The 24,644-nt window shown below is 42.0% G+C and overlaps 1 protein-coding gene across 1 annotated transcript in view; it reads left to right on the top strand.

Moving 5' to 3' along the window:
* Positions 1-7,483: 7,483 nt before the first annotated feature.
* The window catches only part of Snx2 (sorting nexin 2), a 47,003-nt gene continuing 29,842 nt past the window's right edge, over positions 7,484-24,644 (top strand). Inside the window, exons 1-2 of the mRNA XM_085833582.1 lie at positions 7,484-7,666; positions 21,338-21,455. Of these exons, the coding sequence (XP_085689708.1) occupies positions 7,559-7,666; positions 21,338-21,455 (226 nt within the window). The 5' untranslated portion in view covers positions 7,484-7,558. The remainder of the gene's footprint in view (positions 7,667-21,337; positions 21,456-24,644) is intronic.

The raw sequence follows: 24,644 nt of genomic DNA on the forward strand, positions 1-24,644 counted from the left end.
TGATTTAATTAATAAAAATCTCTCACAGGTGTTTGGGTTTTAGTTAATTCCAGATGTACTCAAGTTAACAACCAAGAATAGCCATCACAAAATTACCAGGACAATATACAAATGCAATCTAAGTCTCATCAAAATTCCAACTGAGAAAGGATTGGTAAAACTAAGAGAATGTGAAAAGAGAGAGGGGACTTCACCCTAATCTGGCTGAACTCCTTGAGCAGCTAAAAGTCAAGAATTCCAGGACAACTAATATTTGTTATGAAATTTACCTAAAGAAACAGCCTTTCTTCTATATAATTTCAAATAAAAATGCTCATATACCAGATGGAGAGATGGCTCAGTGTTTGAGAGCACTTGCTTCTCTTGCAGATGACCTGGATTCAGTTCCCAAGACTTACATGATGGCTCACAGCCTTCCATGACTCCAGTTCTGGGGAACCAATACCCTTTTCTGACTCCAGCAGAAACCAGTAGGGCATGTGGTACACAAGCATACACGCAGGCAAAGCATCCATAAAGGATTCAACAAAAGGGAGCATTCAAAGCATTCATAAAGGGAGTGAAATTTAAAGATGATAAAGAAAACAAAAACCACAGTTGCTTTAAAAAAAAAAAAAGAAAGAAAGAAAAAAAAGAAGGAATGTTAATATATCAATGAACTACTATTTATTTTATTTTATTTATTTATTTATTTATTTTTGGGTTTTTTTTTTTTTGAAACAGGGTTTCTCTGTATAGCCCTGCTGTCCTGGAACTCACTCTGTAGACCAGGCTGGCCTCAAACTCAGAAATCTGCCTGTCTCTGCCTCCCAAGTGCTGAGATTAAAGATGTGTACCACCATGCCTGGCTTGAACTACATTTTAAAACTGCTAATGTATGACCAAGAATGGCCTTCCTCCTTTCCAGTTGTAAATTGAATATCTTCAAGGACTATTGTAAGCAAACATATAAAGCCCATTGTTTCTGCCTATGTGTTTGTGACCCATGGGGTCTCACAGATCAGATTGTAACCCTACCTAAAACACCTCTGGAATCACACTATGAACTCTTCTTCCAGAAAACACAGTCCTATGATGTGTAACTCCACAAGCCACTGAAATCATCTAGATGGCTTTTGGGAAGACATTTACAGTCGTCTCTCTCTTGAGAAGTTGATTCTTTTCCTGAGACTCTTTGTTCACCCCACACTCTAGTCATTGTTAAAATCTCTTCCTAAACTTTAACTCTACTTCATAATGGTTCATCTTGAGCTGGTTTTGGAGCATCCAGGGATCCCAGCTTCACTTACATAGAGGTCTCTGAAGGAAATTCTCAGGCGTCTGCAGTTGGGTAGCATAGGGCTGCTGTGGTGACTTGAATTGCAACGATTCCATGGGCTCATATATTTGGATGTTTGGTCATTAGAGAGAGGTGATACATGACAGGGATTAGGAGGACTGGACTTGTTGGAGGATGTGTGTCACTGGGGTCACCTTTGAGGATTCAGAAGCTCAAGCCAAGGCCAGTGGCTCCCTCTTTCTTCCAGCTGTCTGCCGATGCAGATGTTTCTAGAACTCTCAGCTACTGCTCTAGCACCATATCTACCTTTGAGCCACCATGCTTCCTGCCATTATGACAACAGACTAAGCCTCTGGACTGGAAGCCAGCCCCAGATAAATGTGTTCCTTTACAAGAATCACCATGGTCACACTGTCTATCTCAATAAAACCCTAAGACAGGTGGGTCTCCAGCCCTTTCCCCCACTGTTTCTGACACAAGGATGTTCTTTATAGAACTGAACTACTTCTTAATGGTATTTGGCCTGCAGTTTAGGCACACCTATGATTTATTCTGCACAGTGTGGTAGAGTAGATTGGACATCGATGGAGAGCTATCAAGTTAGGGAAGTGATAGGAAACCAATGGGAGAGCAGGATGTAAAAAGGTGTAATGAGTTCATAGAAGAGGCATGTTTTGGTTGCCTTTCTGTTGTTATGGTAGACACCATGACCAAGGTGTCTACAGAAGAAAGAGTTTATTGGAGCTAACAGTCTCAGAGGGTGGCCTGGCAGCAAGCAAGTAGATGTGTTGTTGAAGCAGTAGCTGGGAGCTTGTGTGTTGAGACAACAATGGTGGCATGGGGTAAATAGAGCTCACTGGGAATGACTTGGGCTTTTAGCCTCAAAACCTGTCCCCAGTGAGACATCACCTCCAACAAGGTCACACCTCCTAATTCTTCCCACACAGTTTTATCTACTGGGGGACCAAAATTCAAAGAGATGCGCCCAAGGACGGTATTTTCATGCAAACCACCACAAGGCACAACCTCATCCCAGGACAGTGGTGCATGCCTGTAACCCCAGCACTTGGGAGATGGCGGTAGCAGAGGTAGCATAGACAGAGCCACAGTCCCATACTGCCACCCACAAGCCTGAAGAGTTCTTTTAAATGTTTTAGGGTCCTTGATTCAAGTAAAGTCAAGTCTTTTTTTTTTTTTTTTAAGAATTATTTATTATGAGAACACTGTTGCTGTCTTCAGACACACAAGAAAAGGGCACCGGATCTCATTACAGATGGCTGTGAGTCACCGTGTGCTTTCTGGGAATTGAACTCAGGACCTCTGGAAGAGCAGTTAGTGCTCTTATCTGCTGAGCCATCTCTCCAGCCCATAAAGTCAAATCTTGGTTTTGCCACAGAAAAGAGTTTTAGCCAGCATGAAGGAGAACTGGTGTTTATTAAAGGATTATTACATGTATGCATACAGAGTCTCAGTGTGTAGCCCATAGCTCTTAGGCACAATGGTTAATAGAAAGGCACTCAGGTAGAAAGTAAGACACATTCAAGAACACCCATGGGCTGCTCAAACAGAGAGCCATCAGCAAGTGTCTTTAAAGTAGCCATATACCCTGTTTGTGGAGGCTTCTTAATGTCTGGAAGTCATTGCTGAATGAGGTCACTGGGGTGGAGTTCCTCTGTGTTGCATAGAATTCAGTAGATAAGATAGTTAGGTCGCTTAGTTCGAAGCTAAGATGTTTTTGCTGTAAATTAGGGGTTTTATCTTGTTTATGATAAAGAGAAAGGAATGAGGTCACCATGGGAAGGGAGCAGCACCACACTGGAAGGTCACATGCTATCATACCTGGCTGATTTGTTTTTTTATTCAGCCCTTGGCTATCATAAAATCCACCTCTCCCCAGTCTAACACTATTTTATGGAATGGAATGGTGCCTGACTTTGGAGATGAAAATAAGGCCCACTAGGATTTTGTAAGCTGGTGAATTACGTGTTCCAGGCCAGCAGAGCCTGTGCAGTGAGGCTGTATCTCCAAAAAGTAACACCGAAGGCTGGGGGTGTAGCTTGACTGATTGAGTGATTGCCTAACGTGTGAGAGATCCTGGATCCTACCCCCAGAACTACATAACCTGAACACAAAGAATGTGGAGGCAGGGGGATCAGAAATGCAAAATCATCTTCAGCTACATATAGTCAGTTTGAGTCCTAGGGAGAAATCCAAAAAGAAAGCAGAAAAACAAAGCACCAAATTGGAGAGAGGGCAGCCATGCCTTCTGTCCTATCTAGAACTTTCCCTAGACAGCAAAATTACTAGCATAAAGCTGCCTCAAGATAGGATGGAGCAATAGGTCAGATTCCTTCATCTAAGGAAGCCCTTTCCCTCTAAACTCAGAGATGCCCCCAAAGTCTATACAGGGATGGGACTTTGTTTGTCCTGCAGGCTGTTGCATCTTTCCCCACCTTTTATGAGACAGGTTCTCTCTGTGTAGCTCTGGCTGTCCTGGAATTCACTATGAAGGTCAGGCTAGCTAGGAACTCACAGGTTTGCCTCTGCCTCCCAAATGTTGAAGTTGGTTGTCTGTCGTATCTTCTATCCCAGACATCCCCTCCCTGTAAGTGGCCATTATAACTAAAGGACACTTCACCATAAATCCATCTTGGTACATCTCTTTGTTGAACCTGAAAATGGGGTTTATTGTTTAAAGACATATACATTCTAAAATTTTTTATTATAATTTTCTTTCTTAGTGAGGTTGGGGGAGCAACTATGGTGCATGTGTGGAGGTCAGGGATCGTCTGCCATGTGGATCCCAAGGGGTTCAAGTCAGGTCACCAAGCTTGCATTTGCTGACTGGTATGCACCTTAACTACTGCACCATCTCAAATCCCTCTAGGTCCACACCTACCCAACCCCCAGATTCTTACCATGTAGCCCAGACTTGCCTGAACCAGACGTCCTCAAGTCTCAGTCTCCTGAGTGCTAGGATTTCAGGCATGTGCCACTGTGACCAATTTATCTTCATTTGATTTGATTATATGGTTTCTGTCCCCCCCCCCCCCTTTAAATCCTCATGTGGTCTTGGGACTGGAAAAAATGGCTCAGGTTATGAGTGCTTGCTGGGAACCTGGATTTTACTCTCAGTTCCGAAACCAGGCAGCATTTCATTCCCATAAACTAGAATAGGTCTTAGTCTGAGCAGAAGTTGGTTTTATGACAGAAAAGGGCTGAGTAAAAAAGAAATCAGCCAGATACATGCATAACCCAGCACTCTGGAGGCTGAAGCGAGGGAACTGCCAGTTCCAGATCAGCCTCAAAATAAAGAGGTGGATGGGGGACAAACAAAAACAAAACAGAAAAGAGGAAAAGCATAGGAGAAGCAAAGGAGACAACCAGACAAGAGAGGACAGGACACAGAGGCGGATCAGAAGAGTTAAAGCCCAAACTGAGCTACTAGAGACACAGAAGGGAGTGCGGGAGGAGGGAAGGAGGGAGGGCTGGTTCACCGTTTCCTGCATTAGAGCTGAGCTCACGGTCTAACAATCTTGAAGAACACAAGTAAAAGATGAGGAAGTCTGCAAAGTGTGGAGAAGAGAGCTCTTGCAGCCAGGCTGAGACTGAGTACCTGTCTGGACTGGGGGGTTCTTTTATATCTCGAGAATGGGTCAGTTTGGTCCAGCGAGGAGTTGCGATGAACACCAAGAGCTATTTTGAACGTCTGTCTATGGGGAATTCTGATTGGCCACGAACCCAGGTGGAAGAAAGCAAACTTAGGGGGAAAAAAAACCTGCCAAAGAAAATGTCCTACAAAAAAGTGTGGGGGTGGGAAGATGAGCCTGAGCCGGGAGTAGCAAGAACGATGTCTAGCAGTCAGCTGACATCTCGGTGAGTCGAGATGGATCTGGACGTTAGCTCCTGAGCTCACTGGTTGCGCAGCGTTCACTGTAAAACTTTGCTGGTAGAAGCTGACTACCGGCTTTGCCAGGATATACTTTTTGTTTTCCTAGGAGCTGTAATCTCAACCAGCGGCCTATAAAGTGGGGTTACTTTACTCCTTATTCCTATCAGAGGTACCCCAAAGCAAATCATTTCAAAGTTGGTCCTGATGGGACAGAAAACGCATGGATTGGCTAAGGTTACCTTTTCTCAGGTCATCATTTTCCGTGTGTATGAGCTTTGAGGCAGAGATCCTTGTTTGGGATTCGGACTGCATCTTACTCCTCTTTTGAACACCCCATTAGATGGTTTGGTTTTAATTTAGGGCAAGTCGGTGTGAGTGGTTCCTACTTTGATTCAGTGTGATTTGTTTGTTGTGCTGGAGATAATGTTACAGTTGCTATGGCCAGGGCTAGGTTGATCTAGGGAATGGAATCTACAATTGGCCTGGGTGGAGACCGCATGTTCCAAGATTCCTAGAACACAGAGTTAACCCAGTTGCTCTATCAATCATTGGGCTAAACAGACCATCTTTCCGGAAAGTGGCTTCACCTAATTCCTCGCTAAATAAATGGGAGGAATAATTATTTCTTTGAGGAGATACTGGACTTTTCTTTCACAGACAACTTAGTCCTCTGTGCAGTTACCACAGAGCCAGCACCAGGCTGTGTTAAGTGGGCCTGATGCCAAAGGCGTAATTTTGACTTTTTCTTTTTTTTTCTGTGTTTTATTTTATTTTTCTTTTGATGTTGGTCAGAGTCCAATATGTTTTCTCTGGTACTTTGGGATTTTTCACCATTTCTCTGAAGCTATCTCCCCAGCCCCCACCTTTGTTTACCATGCTGCTACTTTCTGTACCTAACTCAAAAAGACACATTTTCCTTCCTTCCTTCCTTCCTTCCTTCCTCCCTTCCTCCCTCCCTCCCTCCCTTCCTCCCTTCCTTCCTTCCTTCCTTCCTTTCTTTTTTTCATCTCCCTCCTCCAGGCAGTTGCTAAAAGTTACAGCTTACCTACCTGTAAAAGTTTTTCATTAAAGTCTAAATGAAATTGTCCTGGAGCTATCTTCTGAGTCTGTTCTTGGATCCTTCTGTTAATGAGACTTAGAATCCTAAAGAAATGGTCAATTTCCTTGGAAACAAACATCACCCTGACAGGGATCCCCAGAATTCCTACCAGCAACCCAGTCCAGGGCCTTGCACACCCCAGGCAAGTGCTCTAACTCTGAATTGTATCCCCTGCTCTCTATTTTGAGCTTTAGTCTGGTCTAATCCAGTCTAGTATAGGAGCGCAATCTGAAGAGATGTTTTCCTGGAAATTTTATTTAATACAACTTTGTGTACAGGAAATGGGCTGGCCAGAAAAGTTGTCACATGGTAATTCCTGACTATGAAAGAAAAGAAAAAAACATTTTATTTATTTATTTATTTTTGAGACAGGGTTTCTATGTGCAGCTGTAGCTATCCTAGAACTCATTATGTAGACCAGGCTGGCCCCATACTCAGAGTGCTGCCTGCTTCTGCCTCCTGAATGCTAGGATTAAAGGCATGCACTACTATGCCTGGCTTTGAATTCTCTCTATTCTTGTTTACTGTTTATTAATATTGCCTTAATTAACATATATATACATATGTATATATATATGGAGAGAGGGATGGCTCAGTATTTAAAAGCACTTGTTTCTTTTACAGAAGTCCAGGGTTCGAGTCCCTATGAGGTAATGTCTTCATTCAAACAACCACAGGGCATAAGCCAGAGAGAGCAAGCCCCCTCGCTGGAGCTCAAACTCAGAAACATAAGTAGATGGACTAGCCCTCAAACTCCAGCTTTACTGAAATTAAATGAAACAGCTCAGTTCCTCACACTAGCCACGTTTCAAGAGCTCGGGTGTCCTGTGCAGTATCCACTGTATTGAACAGTATAGGAAGAGAACACTTGGATTGTGTCAGAAGGTTCTTTTGGACTCCTCTGGCAACATTTGAGTGTTTCTTGCCCTGACTCCGTGTTCAATCAAAGCTCAAAGACAGACGTCCAAGCTCTTCTACTTCCTAGTCCTGTAGTAACAAGTATAAGATTTTTGAGTCTGGTCAGCATGTAGGCAAGGACGCCAAAACACAGATGTGGGAGCTGGAGGATCGTGAAGGGGCGGGGCCAGCTCGGAGCTCTAGAACGAGCGCTGCCCCAGTCGGGGGCGGGGCCTCGCGTTGGGCTGGCAGCCCGGGACGGGGCGGGGCCTCGGGGGGGGCGGGCCCGAGGGGCGGACCGGGAGGCGGGTCGGCGCGCCAGCCCAGCCTTGCGTGCTCACGTGACAGGTCCGCGAGGCCCCGGCTCTTGCAGACGTCCAGGCCAGCGAAGATGGCGGCCGAGAGGGAGCCTCCTCCGCTGGGGGACGTGAAGCCCACCGACTTTGAGGAGCTGGAGGACGGAGAGGACCTGTTCACCAGCACCGTCTCCACCCTTGAGGTGAGACGGCCCCCGGCGAGGAGGCCCGCGCCGTGCGTCTCGCCTCTCCCCTGCCGCGACTTGTCCCTTTCCCACCCACCCCCCCGGGTTTGGCCAGGCCAGGTCGGGTGACACCTGTGACGCCGGCTGCACCGCAGGTGCCTGTCAAGGGGCCCGAGCCGATCCCCCCATCTGCAAGGGGCCAGGACCCACGGACGGAAGCCAACCTACCCGTGCTTGCGGGCGGGCGGGCTCTCGGGCCTTTCCTGTCACCCGCGCCTCTTCCTCCAGGCAGGAGCAAGGCTTGTCTCGGGTCCCCGGGGCCACCTCGGCTCCCCCGGGATTTCAGCAGCTCCGGGCTGAGATGCCTGTTTCTCTGCCCCACCGGAGGGTGTGCCCTGCCACGGGAGAGCCAGGAAGTCGGGAAGTGAACTCTTAAGTGGCTTTGAGGGTCGGCAGGGAGGTCTGGGTGCGCTGGTCCCTGTTCGTGCCCTGCGTGGACGGTTAGTTCGCCTGCAGCTAAAGAGCCTCTTGGTTTTGAGTAGGTGAATGCATTGGAGTTAGTTGGCTTAGGCAGGAGTCCCTGCGGTGCAGGCTGGATTCGATCTCGGTATGTAGCTGAGGATGGCTTTGAACCTCTGATCTTCTTGCCTCGCTCCCTTTTCCACGTTCTGAGATTGGCCGACGTGAGCCACGCTTGGGTTTTTAGACTTTGTAGGGGCTGTAATGTTTGAGAAGTACAAACTCGAAGGGTGGAGTAGTCCAGGAAACTGGTTTTTAATTACCAGGGGAGAAATAGAAACAGATCTCCGCTCCTTTTTCCTCTTTTCTCGCTTGGTCAGCGATCTCTGTAGCTGAGTGTTCCTGTTTTTGTCAAAGAAAATACTGAATTTAGCTGTGTTGGCCCGCCTTTTTCTAGTCACCTTTGAATTGCTTTACATTGCATGAGAGCACATACACCGGAAACCATAATCTTAAGCATGTAAGCACTTTTCTCAGAAGATTGTTTACCTCAGCTGATTTTTTAAAATTAGGTATAGTGTGTGTGTGTGTGTACGCGCGCACACTTATAAAAATCAAAGAACAACTTTTGGGAGTTGGTTCTCTGTTTACACCATTGTCAGGCTTGGTAGGCAAGCCCCTTTACCAGTTTAACCATCTCACCTGCCCCCCACTTTCTTTTTTTTTTTTTTTTTTTTTGGTTTTTTCAAGACAGGGTTTCTCTGTGTAGTCCTGACTGTCCTGGAATTCACTCTGTAGACCAGGCTGGCCTCGAACTCAGAAATCCGCCTGCCTCTGCCTCCCAAGTGCTGGGATTAAAGGCGTTCGCCACCACGCCCGGCGCCCCCCACTTTCTTATAAAGTTCTTTAGTATTAGTTTTGTTGGCTTGTTCAAGTCTGCACCAAATCAGTTGGAAATAGCTGTAAAATACCCATTATCTGGATTTCAATGACCAGAAACTGAAAACTTCGGGATAATTTTATCTGTAGTGGTGAAGCCAAATTCCACTTTCCAACAGATTATACATTCCTCGGATGATATATATATATATATATATATATATATTTAATTAATTTATTTATCATATGTAAGTACACTGTAGCTGTCTTCAGACATTCCAGAAGAGGGCGTCAGATCTCATTGCGGGTGGTTGTGAGCCACCATGTGGTTGCTGGAATTTGAACTCAGGACCTTGGAAGAGCTGTCAGTGCTCTTACCCGCTGAACCATCTCTCCAGCCCCCGTTGATATGTTCTAAACAAAATCTTGGATATTTGTGTCTTAATACAGCTAATACTGGTCTCATTGTCAAAACCTTCATCTCCTAAAATTAGTTAAAATTACTTTGTAGAATATATTTTCTAGGCAGGGGGAGTTAGTGTCTTCATAACCTTTGATATGTTTTATGTCTCTGAACATGTGTTGAACATGTCTGCAGGGTCCTAAAACCTGAATTGTCTTTTCTAGTCACAATACACAGAATAAACTATATCCTGTATCAGAGAAAGTCTGCAAAGTTTTTTTATGAATAAACGTATCTTGGCTAATATACTGTGAACGTTGTAAATAAAGTTGTTAATTGGTTGTTGATCTAAACCCCTCATCTTATGGATTCATTTTAGGAAAGTGGTGTGGCTGAGGTTTTTAGATTCAGTTTTTAAAGTTTCAGGTTAGCATACAAGGTTCATTTTTTTCCCCTTGAAAATGTTTGGGACACTCTATGCAGGGTGCTGTGCTGTCGCTTCACTCTTCCTTTACAAGATACTTCTTACACTTCAGTGCAGAAGACAGACCCCAGTGTCCATGCACACGGGCCTGCACCTGGCTGGAATTCTGTATGGTTAACAGACACTTTTTCCCCCTTTTGGAGACCAGGTCTCTCTTTGTAGCCTAGATTGACATGGAGCTAGTTCCTCTTGCCCGAGCCTGAGTGCTAGCGTTACAAATTTGTACCACAATAGCCACAGGGTGGTGGCACAGGACTTTAGTCCCAGCACGAAGAGGCAGAGGCAGGCTGATCTCTTGAGTTTGAGCCCAGCCTGCTCTACAGAGTGAGTTCCAGGACCACCAGGGCTACCCAGAGAAAACAAAACAAACAAACAAAAAGGAACTCCTGGCTGTAGAGTGGTACTGTGGTACTTTTCCACTTGTCTGGTAACTAGGTTGGATGTGACATTACTAGCCCCAGATCAGTGCTTCTGACTAGAGATATAATTTATCCAGGGGTCTTATTGTTGTACATATTATGTTTCTATAGGACACCATAGAATCTTTTTTTTTTTTTTTTTTTTTTTTTTTTTTTTTGGTTTTTCGAGACAGGGTTTCTCTGTGTAGCCCTGGCTGTCCTGGCACTCACTTTGTAGACCAGGCTGGCCTCGAACTCAGAAATCCGCCTGCCTCTGCCTCCCGAGTGCTGGGATTAAAGGCGTGCGCCACCACGCCCGGCTGACACCATAGAATCTTATGTATTATTCCTTTTGAGACAGGCTCTCACTGTGTAGCTCTGGCTGACCTGGAAATATGTAGTGTGTGTGTGTGTGTGTGTGTGTGTGTGTGTGTGTGTGAGAGAGAGAGAGAGAGAGAGAGAGAGAGAGAGAGAGAGAGAGAGAGAGAGAGAGAGAGAACGAACTCAAGCTCATAGAGAACCCCCTGCCTCTGCCTCCTGAGTACTGGGAATGAAGGTGTGCACCACCATGCCTGGCCCGCTAGCCTGTTTATTGCTTGGGATGTTTGTTTGGTTTCTCGAGTGTTTTTGAGTTCTCTGTGCTGGATATGCATCCTCTGTCTGGTGTATAAAGGCCTCCCGCTCTGTAGCCTGGCTCTTTACCCAGGATGTTTCCATTGCTGTGCAGAAGCTTTTGAGTTTCCCGAAATCTCTTGCTGAGTTGTTGGTGGTGTTTTCTGAGTTAGTGGGCTCCTTTTCAGAAAGTCCTTGCTGTGCCCGCATTTCCCCTATTTCTCCTCTAACAGTTTCAGCCCTTCAGGGTCTTTAATGTATTTGGAGTTGGTTTTTGTACAAGGTGAGAAATAGATATCCACGTAAAGAGCCAATTTTCCATTTGTTGAAGAGGTTGTCTTTTCAGTTAGTTTGGACATTTTTGTTGTAAATCTGGTGCCAGGGTGCTGGTGAGATGGCTTAATGTATAAAGATACAATTTGTCACACACTGCCCTCTGACCCCCTTGTTTGGACTGTGGCATGCATGTGCCCCTCATATCCTTAATAAATGTTAATTTTTAAAAATGTAAAAACCAGATGGCTGTGGATGCATGGAATTATAGCTGGACCCTCTGTTTATTGCATTGTGCACGTGCTTGTTCTGTGCTGGTGCCTTGTTGTGTAATATAACTGGAAATCGGGTGTGGTCGCGGCATTCCTCTTTGCTTTGCTATCCAGTTTGTTGGTGCTTCCATACGGATGTCAGTGTTGTTTATATTTCTGTGGAGAATGTTACTGGAGTTTTGTTAGGGATTGCATTGAACCTGTTCATAACAGTAATTCTGTGGAGCCGGGCGTGGTGGCGAACACCTTCAATCCCAGCACTCGAGAGGCAGAGGCAGGAGGATTTCTGAGTTTGAGGCCAGCCTGGTCTACAGAGTGAGTGCCAGGACAGCCAGGGCTATACAGAGAAACCCTGTCTCGAAAAACCAAAAACAAAAAAAATAGTAATTCTGTGGCTCTGCCTGTGAGTATGGGAAGTCATCTTGTTTCCTAGTGCCTCAGGTTTGTTTCTTTACTGTTTGTATTTTTTTGTAGCAGTCTTCACTTTCTTGGTTAGGTTTATACTAAGATATGTTTATATTTACTTATTTTTAGAGAATAGTGATGGGATTGTTTATTGTTTCCCTGATTTCTTGCTTAGCATGTTTGTTGTTATTAATTAATAAGAAAACTATTGATCTTTGTGTATCAGTTTCTCCTGCATATTGCTGGAAGTGTTTATCAGATCCACAATTTTTTTGGTGGAGTCTTTAGGGTCTATTAAAAAAATTGTATCATTTTCAAGTAAGTACAGTTTGACTTGTTTGCTACTTGTATTCCTTTCATTCATTCTCATGACTTACTGTTCCAGCCAAGACTTGAAGCTCTCTCTGTATTGAAGGGGAAAGTAGTCCTTGTGGAAAGTGGATGTCCTTGTTGTTCCTGACACTAATAGAAATGCTTTGGATTTCTTTCTCTCCATTTAGTGTGATATTGGCTATAGGTTTGTTATATGTAGCTTTTATTATGTTATGATTTTTTTTTAGTCTCTTTGGGTTTTTATCATGGAGTATTTTATTTAAAGCCTTTTTTCTTCATTTCTTGAAATGATCATGTGATTTCTTTCCTTGAGTCCATTCGTGTGATATATAATATTTACTGATTTGTATGTTAAACTATCCCTGTATCTGAAATGAAGCCAACTTGATCATGATGAATTACTTTTTTTGAAAAAAAAAATATTATGTGTGTACACTGATGCATGCGGGGGCCCAAGGAGGCCAGAAAAGGGTGTTGGATTCCCTGGAACTGGTTACAGACAGTTGTGAGCTATCATGTGGTTGCTGGGAATTGAACCCAGTTCTTAAGAAAGAGCAGTAAGTACTCCTAACCACTGAGCCACCTCTCCAGCCTGAATTATTATTATCATTATCATTTTTAAGTTTATTTTCTGTGTATGAGTTTTGGGGTTGTTTGTTTTCGGCCTGCATTTCTGTATGTATCAGAAAAAGGCTTTGGTGGTCAGAAGAAGGCATCTGGAGTAACCAGAGTTATGGGTAGTTGTGGGTGTCACCATGTGGGTGTTGGTGAGACCTGGAGGAACAACAGATGCTCGTATAGAATCTGTCTTATTTCTCTGGTCCCCGAGTTACCTTCTTGATGTGATCTGGAATTTTGTTTACAAGTATTTTATTGAGAATTTTTGTGTCTGTGTTCATCAGGGAGACTGGTCTGTAATTTTCTTTTTCTCTTGTGTCTTTATCTGGTTATGGCATCAACAACATAACACAGGAGTCATGAGAGTGTGGGAGCATTCTTTCTTTATTTTATGGAATACTTTGAGAATGATGGTGGTTGATTCTTCTGGAAAATTTGGTAGAATTCTGTAGTGAATGCATCTGGGGCTAGATTTCTTTTAGTTAGAAGATTTTTATTACTGTTTAAGTCTTGCTTCTTTCAGACATGGTTACGTCATTGATTTCTTAGTTTAACTTCAGTAAGTCATATGCATTTAGAAATTAATTTCCTTTTGATTTCAAATTTAGTGGAATATAAGTTTTAAATTTTTTATTTATTTTTATTAGATATTTTCTTTATTTACATTTCAAATGTTATCCCCTTTCCTGGTTTCCCCTCCAAAAACCCCCTACCCCTTTCCCCCCACCCCCTACTTCCCAACCCACCCACTCCAGCTTCCTGGTCCTGGCATTTCCCTATACTGGGGCATAGAACCTTCACAGGACCAAGGGCCTCTCCTCCCATTGATGACCGACTAGGACATTCTCTGCTGCTTATGCAGCTAGAGTCATGTAATTCCTTTTTTTGTTTTTTAACTTTTTTTTTTAGATTTATTTATTTATTGTATATATTGTAAGTACACTGTAGCTGTCTTCAGACACACCAGTAGAGGGTGTCAGATGTCACTACGGATGGTTGTAAGCCACCATGTGGTTGCTGGGATTTGAACTCAGGACCTTCTGAAGAACAGTCAGTGCTCTTAACCACTGAGCCATCTCTCCAGCCCGTTTTTTTAACTTTTTAAAAAGATTTATTTATTATTATATCTAAGTACACTGTAGCTGTCTTCAGATGCACCAGAAGAGGATGTCGGAAGAGCAGTTGGTGCTCTTAACCACTGAGCCATCTTTCCAGCCCAAGAGCCATGGAATTCCTCCCTCCCTCTCTTTCTTTCTTTCTTTCTTTCTTTCTTTCTTTCTTTCTTTCTTTCTTCTTCTTCTTCTTCTTCTTTGTTTTTTGTTTTTTCTTTGAGACAGGATTTCTCTGTATAGCCCTGGCTATCCTGTTTGAGTGAATGTTGTGTGTGTTCCTGTGAAGGCCAGGAGAAAACATGAAATCTCTTGGATCTGGAGTTACAGGCCTTAGAAGTCACCAGACATGGATCCTGGAAGGACAAGTGCTCTTATCTGCTGAGCCATCTTTCTAGTCCCCAATATGCATTCTTAATATATAGCCTTATGATTTTATGAAAGATTTTTTCCATTGTATTGGGGTGTGGGGTGTGTGCTACAAACAGTGCATGTGTGGCAGTCAGGTCTACTATGTTGGTCCTAAACTTTCTATTAGGTAGGTTGTTGGGCTTGGCTGAGAGCCCCCTTACCTGCTGAGTCATATCGTCAGCCCAGATTTTCTGACTTTCATTGGTTTTTGTTGTAGTCTACATTTTTATCTCTGATTTTATTAATTTGTTTTTCTCTGGTTCTTTTAGTTTGACTAAAATGTTTGGTAATCTTAGTATCTTTTCAAAGAATCAACTCTTCATTTATTGATTTACTTTTTGTATTTTAAAATTTTTTCTATGTCATTTATTTGCTGATATTAGTTCTTGTAGTCTACTGACTGGGTTTGTGTTGTTCTTGTGTTTTCAGAGTGCTGAGGTTGTGTGAGAGCCCTCTGGATTTTGTTTTTTGTTTCTTTAAATATAAATGCTGGTAGTTATTGGACTTGCCTCTTAGGACTGCTTTCATCTTATTCCATGGGGTTTGACATGTTCTCTTCATCTTGATTCAATTCTACTAATTCAAAAAAAAAAATTCTTTCTTGATTTCTTCGGAGATCTATTTATCATTTAGTTGGGTGTTGTTTAATTCCCATGAGCATATGCATTTTTCTGTAGTTTCTTTTGCTGTTAATTTCTGCCTTTATTACATTGTGACCAGATTGGAAACAATAAAAAGTTATTTCAATTTTCCCTCTTTGTCCTAATAGGGTCTATTTTAGAGAAAGTTACATGGGCAACTTAGAAGACAATGAATTCTGTGATATTTGAATGAAATGTTCGGTTTTTGGGCCCCTTGATCTATGATGTCACTGATTAATTGTTTGTTTATTTATTTATTTATTTGGTTTTTTTGAGATAGTATTTCTCTGTGTGTCCCTGGCTGTTCTGGAATTTACTCTGTATACTAGACTGACCTTGAACTCAGAGATCTGCCTGCCTCTTCCTCCTGAATGCTAGGATTAAAGGTATGCACTACCACTGCCCAGCTTTATTCTTATTTTAAAATTTTACTCGTGTGTGTGTGTGTGTGTGTGTGTGTGTGTGTGTCTGTGTCTGTGTGTGTATCAGGGTGTATAGTTAACACATGCTACAGTATGTGTTTAGAGCTAAGTGAACAACTTTGGGGAATTGGTTCTCCCTTTCCACATTTGTTTGTCTTAGTGTGATGACCTGTCTTATTGGTGAGAGCAGTGTGTTAAAGTCACCATTATTGTGTTGGGGCTAATTTGATCTTCTATCTAGTAATATTTGTTGTATGAGTTGGTTGCACCTGTGTTAAATTGTAAAGTCTTTTTAGTAGATTGCTCCCTCATGGCTATAAAGTGACTTTATCTTTTGCTTTGAATTCCATTTTGCCAGACTTTAGCAGAGCAACACATTGACTTCTTGTTTCTTTCCTTGAAATCTGTTTTCCTGTGCTTTCTTTCACTCTGAAGTTTCATTTGTCTTTGATAGTGAGGCACATTTCTTGGCAGCAAATAGGTGGACCTTAGGGTTTTATTATTATTATTATTTAATTTAAAAATTATTGTGTGGTTGCTTTGCTTGCATTTATGTCTTCATACCACATCCAGACTTGTTGCCCTCAGAGGCCAAAAAGACCATTGGATCTTCTGGAAGTGGAGTTACAGGTAGCTGTGAGCTTCCTGATGGTGTGGGTGCTGGGAACTGAGTCCAAGTGCTCTTAGTCATCTCTAGAGCCTTGCTCTTTAATTTAAAAAGAAAAAAATTGTTTGTGTGAGTGTGTGTGTGTACACACGTGGAGGTCAGAGAACAACTTGGGAAATCCTTTTTCTGCTTCCAGAATTACATACACTTGAGAATCAAACACGTTGTCAGCCTTGGTGACAGGTGTGCATGCCTGCTGAAGCACTGTACCTGCCCACTGACTTTATAATGCAGGTGCTTGCAACTGTGAACTCCTTAGGATTGCTTTTACTGTACTATAGATCGTTGACATGCCAAATCTTCATTTGATTTTTAGTAAATTTTTTTGGCAGTGGCGGGTAGGGGTTGGGAGTGGTGGACTGAGATAGAGTCTCAGGCAAATTGCTAGGTAGCTAAAATAAATGGCCTTGAATTTGTGATCTCTTGCTTCTCCCTCCAGAGTGTTAGGATTACAGGTTTCTGCCACTACATCCAGTTCATGCTGTTATAGGTCTTAAAATCCAGGTCTCCGTGCATGTTAGGAAGTACTTGCCCAATTGAGCCATGGCCTTTGCCCGTCTTTGATATTTTTTGATGACCATCATATGATAGTGTCTGCTTTTATTCCATGTTTATCTGGTGAAAGACAAGAAATGTTTTTTCTGTATTTGTTGAGACTTGTGCCCTTTTGTTTTAGAGAACGTTCCATGGGCTGTTGAGAAGAAAGTACATTCTACAGTGTTTGGGTGGGATGTTATTAGATGATTGTTAGTTCCATTTGAGCTATGCTATCATTAAACACAGATATTTTTGTCTGGTTGACCTGTTTATTGGTGAGGATAGGACACTGACATCATTCAGTTACTAAGTTGGAGTTAATCTCTTGACCTTACAGGCCTAGTATTATGTGAAACTGGGCACACCTGTGCTCTGTGCATATTTGTTTAAAATTGTATACTTGATGGATTGTTTTCTTAATCACTCTGAAGTGGATTTTTGGTTTTTGCTTTTTTTAATTTCTTTGGGCTAGTTGGGTTCAGCCTCTGCTCTGTCAGAAAGAAGAGTGACATCTGCTTACTTTTCAGTTTCATTTGCTTGCAATACCTTTATCCATCCTTTCACCCCAGGATTTGCCCTGTCTTTGATGGTAAGGCACATTTCTTGGAGGCAGTAAATAATATGGATCCTGTTTTTCAATCCAGTGTGCCTGTTTCTATTTTAAAATTTTATATGTATTGAGGGGGTGGGAGAGAGTGACCCAGATGTGCTGTGGACTTCATATTCCTAAGACTGATCTTAAGTCTCTGAAGTCCTGGGTCTCACTTCCAAAGATGAGTCCAGCCCTTGGTAGTCTAGCTGTTACTGTGGTAACAGTAGGGGGACACATCCCTATGGTTGACACTGCCTTTTGAGAGCTGTGTTTTTGGAACCCCAGTTTTTGGACACTGGTCACAGTCACTTCTGCCTGCTTTTCAAAGATTGTACCTGGCTTAATACATTCTTTATAGCAATTGTCTCTTGCAGGAATAGACATATTTCACGGTGTTCTTTTTCTTTTACTATCAAATTAATGGGCCTTCTGATCCTCTGGCTCACCTGGAAGTCCTGGTTTGTTTGTTCTCTGTGTGTGTGTGTGTGTGTGTGTGTGTAGCTTCTAGGGGTTGGTTGTCTCCACCCTATAGGTTCTACAGATCAAACTAATGTCATCAGGCTTGACAGCAAGCATCCTACTCATTGAGATGTCGTGCTAATCTTTTTGTTTTTGAGAAAGGTCTCACTTGTGTAGCCTAGGCTGGCCATAGACTCTCAGCAGTTCTCCTGCCGCCCACCTGCCAGCATTGCAAGCACAAGCCATGAAGCTTGTCTATACCTAATTTCTAAAGAGCATGGTGACTGTTCAGCTCATGGTTCACCCATTTGTATGTACGCTTGAGAGGTTTTTAGTTTAGTGAGATATGTGTATCTATTACCATTTTCATTATTTTAGAAGGAAATCTTGTATCTCTGTACCCTTTACATGTCCCCTTTTCCCAGCCTTTAACCTTAACATAGCAACATAGCAACTATCTATCTCTATAGATTTCCCTATTCTGGAGTTTGATGAGTAGTGTCCCCCCAACCCCCTCCCCGCCCCGTTCTGAAGTCTGAATGAGGAGAATCACATTCTCTGTCTGTCTCTCTGTCTGTCTGTCTCTCTGTCTGTCTGTCTCTCTGTCTGTCTGTTTTAAAAGCTTTTTTTTTTTCCAGGGCTGGAGAGATGGCTCAGCAGTTAAGAGCACTGACTGCTCTTCCAAAGGTCCTGAGTTCAAATTCCAGCCACCACATGGTGGCTCACAACCATCTGTAATGAGATCTGACGCCCTCTTCTGGTGTGTCTGAAGACCTCTAAGATGTACATACATATAATAAATAAATAATGTTTTTTTAAAAAGCTTTTTTCCTACTCTTTCCTACTCAGCATCAAGGAGGAGGGGGATGCTATTACAGTGCATCATATACAGTTATGACTGTAAATGAATAAAAGTAGAGTCCTGTCTCATGCCCAAGTGGCCTTAATTAAGCTTGTGACCCTCTGGCTTCAGTCTCACCTCTGTGCTTCGGTCTCAGGAGTCTGTTACTATGCCTGGCTCCTCTTTCATTGCTGATGTTTTGATTGTCATGCCCAGTATCTGCTAAATGCTGAGTTATAAAGATTAAGACCTTGGTTTTCTTTCTTTTTAACTCTTCCTCTGCACCCCATCTCACTATGTAGTCTGGGCTGCCCTGAATCTAGTAATCCTCCTACCTCAGCTCCCCAGAACTAGGACAAAATGAGTGCCCTACCACACATGACTGCTTTCCTTTTTCTTTATTTAGCTGTTGTTTATTTGTTTGTTTGTTTATTTGGTTTTTCGGACAAGGTTTCTCTATGTAGCCCTGTTGTTATCCTGGAACTCATGTAGGCTAGGCTGGCCTCAACCTTGGAGATCTGTCAGTCTCTGCCTATTGAGTGCTGGGTTTAAAGGTGTGTCAAGCGCCTGTCCAGATTTTAATTTTTAAAAAGAATTGTGTTTGTAAGTGCATGTACATGTGGGTGCTCACAGAGGCCAGAAGAAGGTGTTGGATCCCTGAAGCTTGATTTTATAGGCTGGGTTCAGGAACTGAATGTGGATCCTCTGCAAAGACAGCAGAACTCTCAGCCACTCAGCTATCTCTCCAGTTTCCTTGTTTCTGGTATAAGATGGGTCTCCCATAGCTCAGGCTTGCATTGTTCACAGATGGCCTGAACCCCTAATCTTCCTGCCTCTGACTCTACAAAGTCCTGTGATTACAGGCATGGATCACCATGCCCAGAAGATGAATGATGTCAAAGATGATTGGGGGATAAGGATGTGGTTCAGTAACAGAGTATTTGCCCAGCTTGTGTACAGGGACCTGGTTTCAATCTCTTCCATCACAAAAACAAACAAACAAAAAGATCATTCATCTTACAAAATGACTACTAACCATAAAAAAAAAAAAAATTCTCTCTGTGAAACTAAGAAATTGTGTTGTGGGTCTACTATTAGTGTAGAAAGATAAGCCATGGACTGGCTGAAAATACCTGTAGTTTAAATCTGACTCCCTAACAAATCCTTTTATGGAAAACATAAAGAACCTCTACCAGCTGGGTGGTGGTGGAGCACCTTTAATCTCGGTCCTCCTGGGGGCAGAGGGAGGCAGATCTCTGAGTTTGAGCCCAGCTGGCCTACAGAATCAAGTTCCAATACAGCAAGGACTACACAGAGAAATCATGTCTTAAACAAACAAACAAAAGCCAGGTGGTAGTGGCACACCACTTCAGTCACATCACTTGGGAGGCAGAGGTAGAGTTCAAGGCCATCCTGGTCTGGGACAATGGGCTACACAGTGATACCTTGTCAAAAGAAAAGGAAAAAAAAAAAAACCCTCTATGAATTATGTGTGTGTGTATTTTAAAGAATGCTTGAGATCTGTATCAGTTAATCCTGCCACTCAATGGGATTCAGAATCACATGGAACCATATTTATTTCTGGACATATTTTAGAAGGTTTATCTAGATTAGGTTAATACACGGGCGAATGCTTATTATTATGAGTGACTTACTACACAGAGCAGTACAAAAGAGATTCATAGGGAATAACATTAAGTAGGGATAACAGCTGGATATGTAGAGTTCTACAACCCCAGAATTTAGGAGGGTGAGGCAAGAGTGTTTCAGTTTTAGATTCTTGGGTTGCATAGCCAGACCTTATTGGAAAAGAGAAGAGTAATTGGGCTGGAGAGATGGCTTGGCGGTTAAGAGCACTGACTGCTCTTCCAAAGGTCCTGAGTTCAAATCCCAGCAACCACATGATGGCTCATAGCCATCCATAGTGAGATCTGATGCCCTCCTCTGGTGTGTCTGAAGACAGCTACAGTGTTCTTACATATAATAATAAATAAAATCTTTAAAAAAAAAAAAAAGAGAAGAGTAATTAATTTTCCAGATGGGTGTAGTACACACCTGTACATAATGCATGGGGAGGCTGAGGCATGAGGGCATGAGGATTGAGTTCAAGTCCATCCTGGGCTATGATACCTATGTGACCCCTCATCTAAAATATATTGTTTTTGAGAGATAGAATAATTTTAGTTTGAAAATAATAGAATCTTAGGAATGGCATAAATTCCTACTATTCATAATTTATCTATCATTAAATCTGTGCATACCACAGTACACGTGTAGAGATCAGAGGTGGCTTTCAGAATCATTTTTCTCAGAGACTGAATTTATTAGATCATTAGGTTCCAGAGTAAGAGCCTTTGTCACTGAGCCATCTCATGGGCTCTATTATTATTTTTGTATTTTTATTTTGGTTTATTTGAGGGTCTCAAGCCAGTCTTGAACGTACAGTAAGTTGTTGGGTTTTACCTTGAACTCTTGATCCTTTTGCCTCAGATCCCAAAATCTGTGATTACTGGTATAAACCACCATGTGTGCCTTTGATTTTCTTATTTTAAAGATGGTCTTTGAACTAAAAGCACACACTCTTAAAAATCAAGGACTTTGCTCTGAGTTTGGTTGTATTGTGATACATATGGTTTTGTTAATAACTAACTATGATATGTTAGTGCCTCTAAAAGGGATGATATACTTGGTTTGAGTTAAGCAATTGTTGAGCAAAAAAGGGGGTGGGGTGTATTGAAATGTATTTGAACCTTCTCTAAATATTAATAGCTGTTCTTTTCCTCTCTAACAAGAGATGTTGTATTTCTTTAGCTAGAGACAGAATGAAAATCAAGTAAGCATCCCAATCCACTGTCCACCATTGTTCTTTAACAGTCAAGTCCATCATCTCCCGAACCAGCCAGTCTCCCTGCAGAAGATATCAGTGCAAACTCTAATGGCTCCAAACCTGTAGAAGTTGTCCTAGATGATGACAGAGAAGATCTTTTCGCAGGTAATTGTCACATCTTGATTTTTTTTAGTACTAGCCAATTATAATAAACATGCTATTAGAAAATACTCTCTAAGGCAAGTGAAATTCTGTGTTTTTGAACTTGGATATATCTGCTCAGAACTCTATCTGTAACACCTTGGAGAGTGAATGTGAACATGGTCGATTCCTGTAATCTTAGCATTTGGAAGATGGAAGCATAAGGATTGCTGAGTTCAGGGTCAGCCCAGCTTATAGGGTGAAACCTGTATCTAACCCAAAAGACACTTAGCAGGATAGGAGCTGTCTAGCTAGGTCATCCTGTAGGAAATACATACAGAGCAGTAAAAGAAGCAAACATATCCTTAATTTTTAAGCATTTGAGAGTAGGGTGCATGATACTGACCATACCTTGGGAGGTGGCAGTGATTGTATTCTTTTTGTTATTGTTGTTACAAGTTGTCCCAAAGCAAAATAAAGGATGAATGAATCACTGTATGGAAGGTAGATGCCAAAGCAGCTCTTCGAGAGGACCCAGGTTTGATTCCTAGCTCACAGCCATATGTTAACTCTAGTTCTAGGATACCTGGTGCCTTCTTCTGGCTTCTGGTGGGACCAGACACATGTGGTGCATAGACATACACATAGCCAAAGCACATTGCTGTATGTTATAGGCTTGCTGTTAGGTAAAGTGATGGTTGAGTTTGTTTTGGATATAGACTAGAATTTGGTCTAACTTTAAAAATGCTGACTCTTCTAAATACCTATGTCTTAAAATTAAATTAAGATGTAAGTTAATATTTTAATATTAAAAGGCAAAAGTTAAAATTTAATGTTGACACAGAATTAAAATAGTAGATAACTTTGTGTTTAGCAACAAAACTTATGAATTAAAATAGTAGATAACTTTGTGTTTAGCAACAAAACTTATATAATTAGCTTTTATTGAGTTAATGTTCTCAACTTTTGTAGTGATCCATATTCAAATGTACAAGTATGCTTGAAGGTACAGTTAGTTCTTCATACAAAAGTCCATAAAATTTCCAGCTTGAGAGCCTGTGGCAGAATATTGTTTAAAATGTGAGGCTAGCCTGGGCTATATAATGAGTAACAGATCAGGGATATATAGCAAGGCCCAACGTCAGAGAAAGGAAGGAAACAATGGAAGGACAATAGTATATTGTCAGTTTTGTTTAAAGCCTAAACAGTTTGGGACTGGTGAGAAGGAATCAGTGGGTGAAGCTCTTGGTGTATAATTCTGACTGTGCTTGAGTTTGATCCAGTGAGCCCTCAGGGAAACAAGAGAACTAACTTCTGAAATTGTCCTCTGACCTCTCCATGCTCTCTGTGGCACTTATTCCTGCACTGTCACACATACATCATTCATACATACATATATAAGCGTACAACAGTTTTAAATTTTAAATAAAATTATTCTTATGCTTTACAGTTTAACTTAGCTGTGTTTTATAATAACTTTTGGTGATCTTAGACATGCTTGTATAATACTACACTTGGCTCATATTTATAATGCACTTAATCATATCTTTTCCTATGGAAGAGTGGGATGCTAGGAACCTCTAAGTGTAGCACATGCTATCAGGATGATGGAACTTGTTGTCTAGCAGTAATATCATAGCTTTCCTGCATAGAATACAGATCTGGCTTAAAGTAGTGTAGCCATTGTGATTTTAAAATCATAAGGAAACCAGATTATGGTGTGTATTGGTGTTTAGATAAATAGTTTGCATAGTGTAGGTAATTCAGTCAGCAGTATATGGGAAAAAGAAATAGCTCTGACATGTTGTTAGGTTACTTATAAAATGTTCACCAAATGAGTTCAACAGTCTAACCCTTCTCCATTTGTTACATCTTAAAGAATGCCTGAATATGGACAAAATCAATGTGTATTTCATTCAAGTCATAGCTCTATATCTTCCTTAACCTTTAAACTTGTTTTCAACTGAGCCCTCCATATTTGTAGCTGTTTATTTAAGCCATGCCAGCCATTTAAAGTGTGGATATAGTGATTCACACCTCTGATTTCCAGAACTTAGGAGGTGGCAGCTTCAGGGTCAGATGTTCCTCAGGAACATGAATTGAATGAATGAGCTCTTGTCCTAAGAACCAAACTAGGGGGCAGTGGAGGCGCACGCCCTTAGTCTCAGCACTCGGGAGGCAGAGGCAGGCGGATTTCTGAGTTCGAGGCCAGCCTGGTCTACAGAGTGAGTTCCAGGACAGCCAGGGCTACACAGAGAAACCCTGTCTCGAAAAACCAAAAACAACAACAACAAAAAATAAAACAACCAACAAAACACAACAACACAATAAATTTAAGGCAGACCATCAGTTTGATTTCTTTCCTTTCCATTGTAGTTGGTTAGATCATGAGTAGCCTTACTCCAAGTTCCCAGCCCTTTGCTGTTGAAGCAGCTACTAGTACAAGCAAGCAAAACCTTGATCAGTACAGTCAAATGTCTTAGAAAAACTTTGGTTGGCTTTAAATTTGTTTCTCAACCTTCCTAATGCTGTAACTCTTTAATACATAGTTCCTCCTGTTGTGACCCCTAACCATAAAATTATTTCATTGCTACCTCATAACTGTAGTTTTGCCTCTTATGAATTATAATGTAAATATCTGGTATGTAACCCTCTTGGGAACCTCTGAGTTTAAAGTGCCGACAGTGGAATCATGTGTGTGACTATTTTGTCTCCATTTATACATGTGTACCAACTGTATGCGGTGCTCGGAGAGGCTAGAAAAGGCACTAGGTTCCCTGGAATTGGAGTTATGGATGGTTATGAGCTGCCTTGTGGCTTCTGGGAAATGAACCTGGGCCCTCTGGAAGAGCTGCTCTTAACCACTGAGTCATCATTGCCGCCCATTAAACCTAGTTTTTATGTACTACCTTTTACTTTCTTATATTGTTGACTGTTTTTTTGTTTTTGAAACAGAGGTCTCACTATGTAGATCAGGCCTCAAATTCATAGGAATCTGTCTACCTGCCTCTGCCTCCCAAGTGCTGGGATTAAAGGCGAGCAGCACTGTGCTATGGTTATTGTTGATTATTTTAAATTTTTTTGTATTACATCTATCTATCTATCTATCATCTATCTCTGTGTGTGTCTGTGTATACTGCATGTGCATGGAGGGCAGAGGATAGCTCGTAGAAGGTAGTTCTCTTTCCACCATGTGGATCCCAAGGATCAAAC

The sequence above is a fragment of the Mus caroli genome, unplaced genomic scaffold (assembly GCF_978045245.1).
Source record: "Mus caroli unplaced genomic scaffold, Mus_caroli_1 scaffold_19, whole genome shotgun sequence".
NCBI classification, from domain to species: Eukaryota; Metazoa; Chordata; class Mammalia; order Rodentia; family Muridae; genus Mus; species Mus caroli.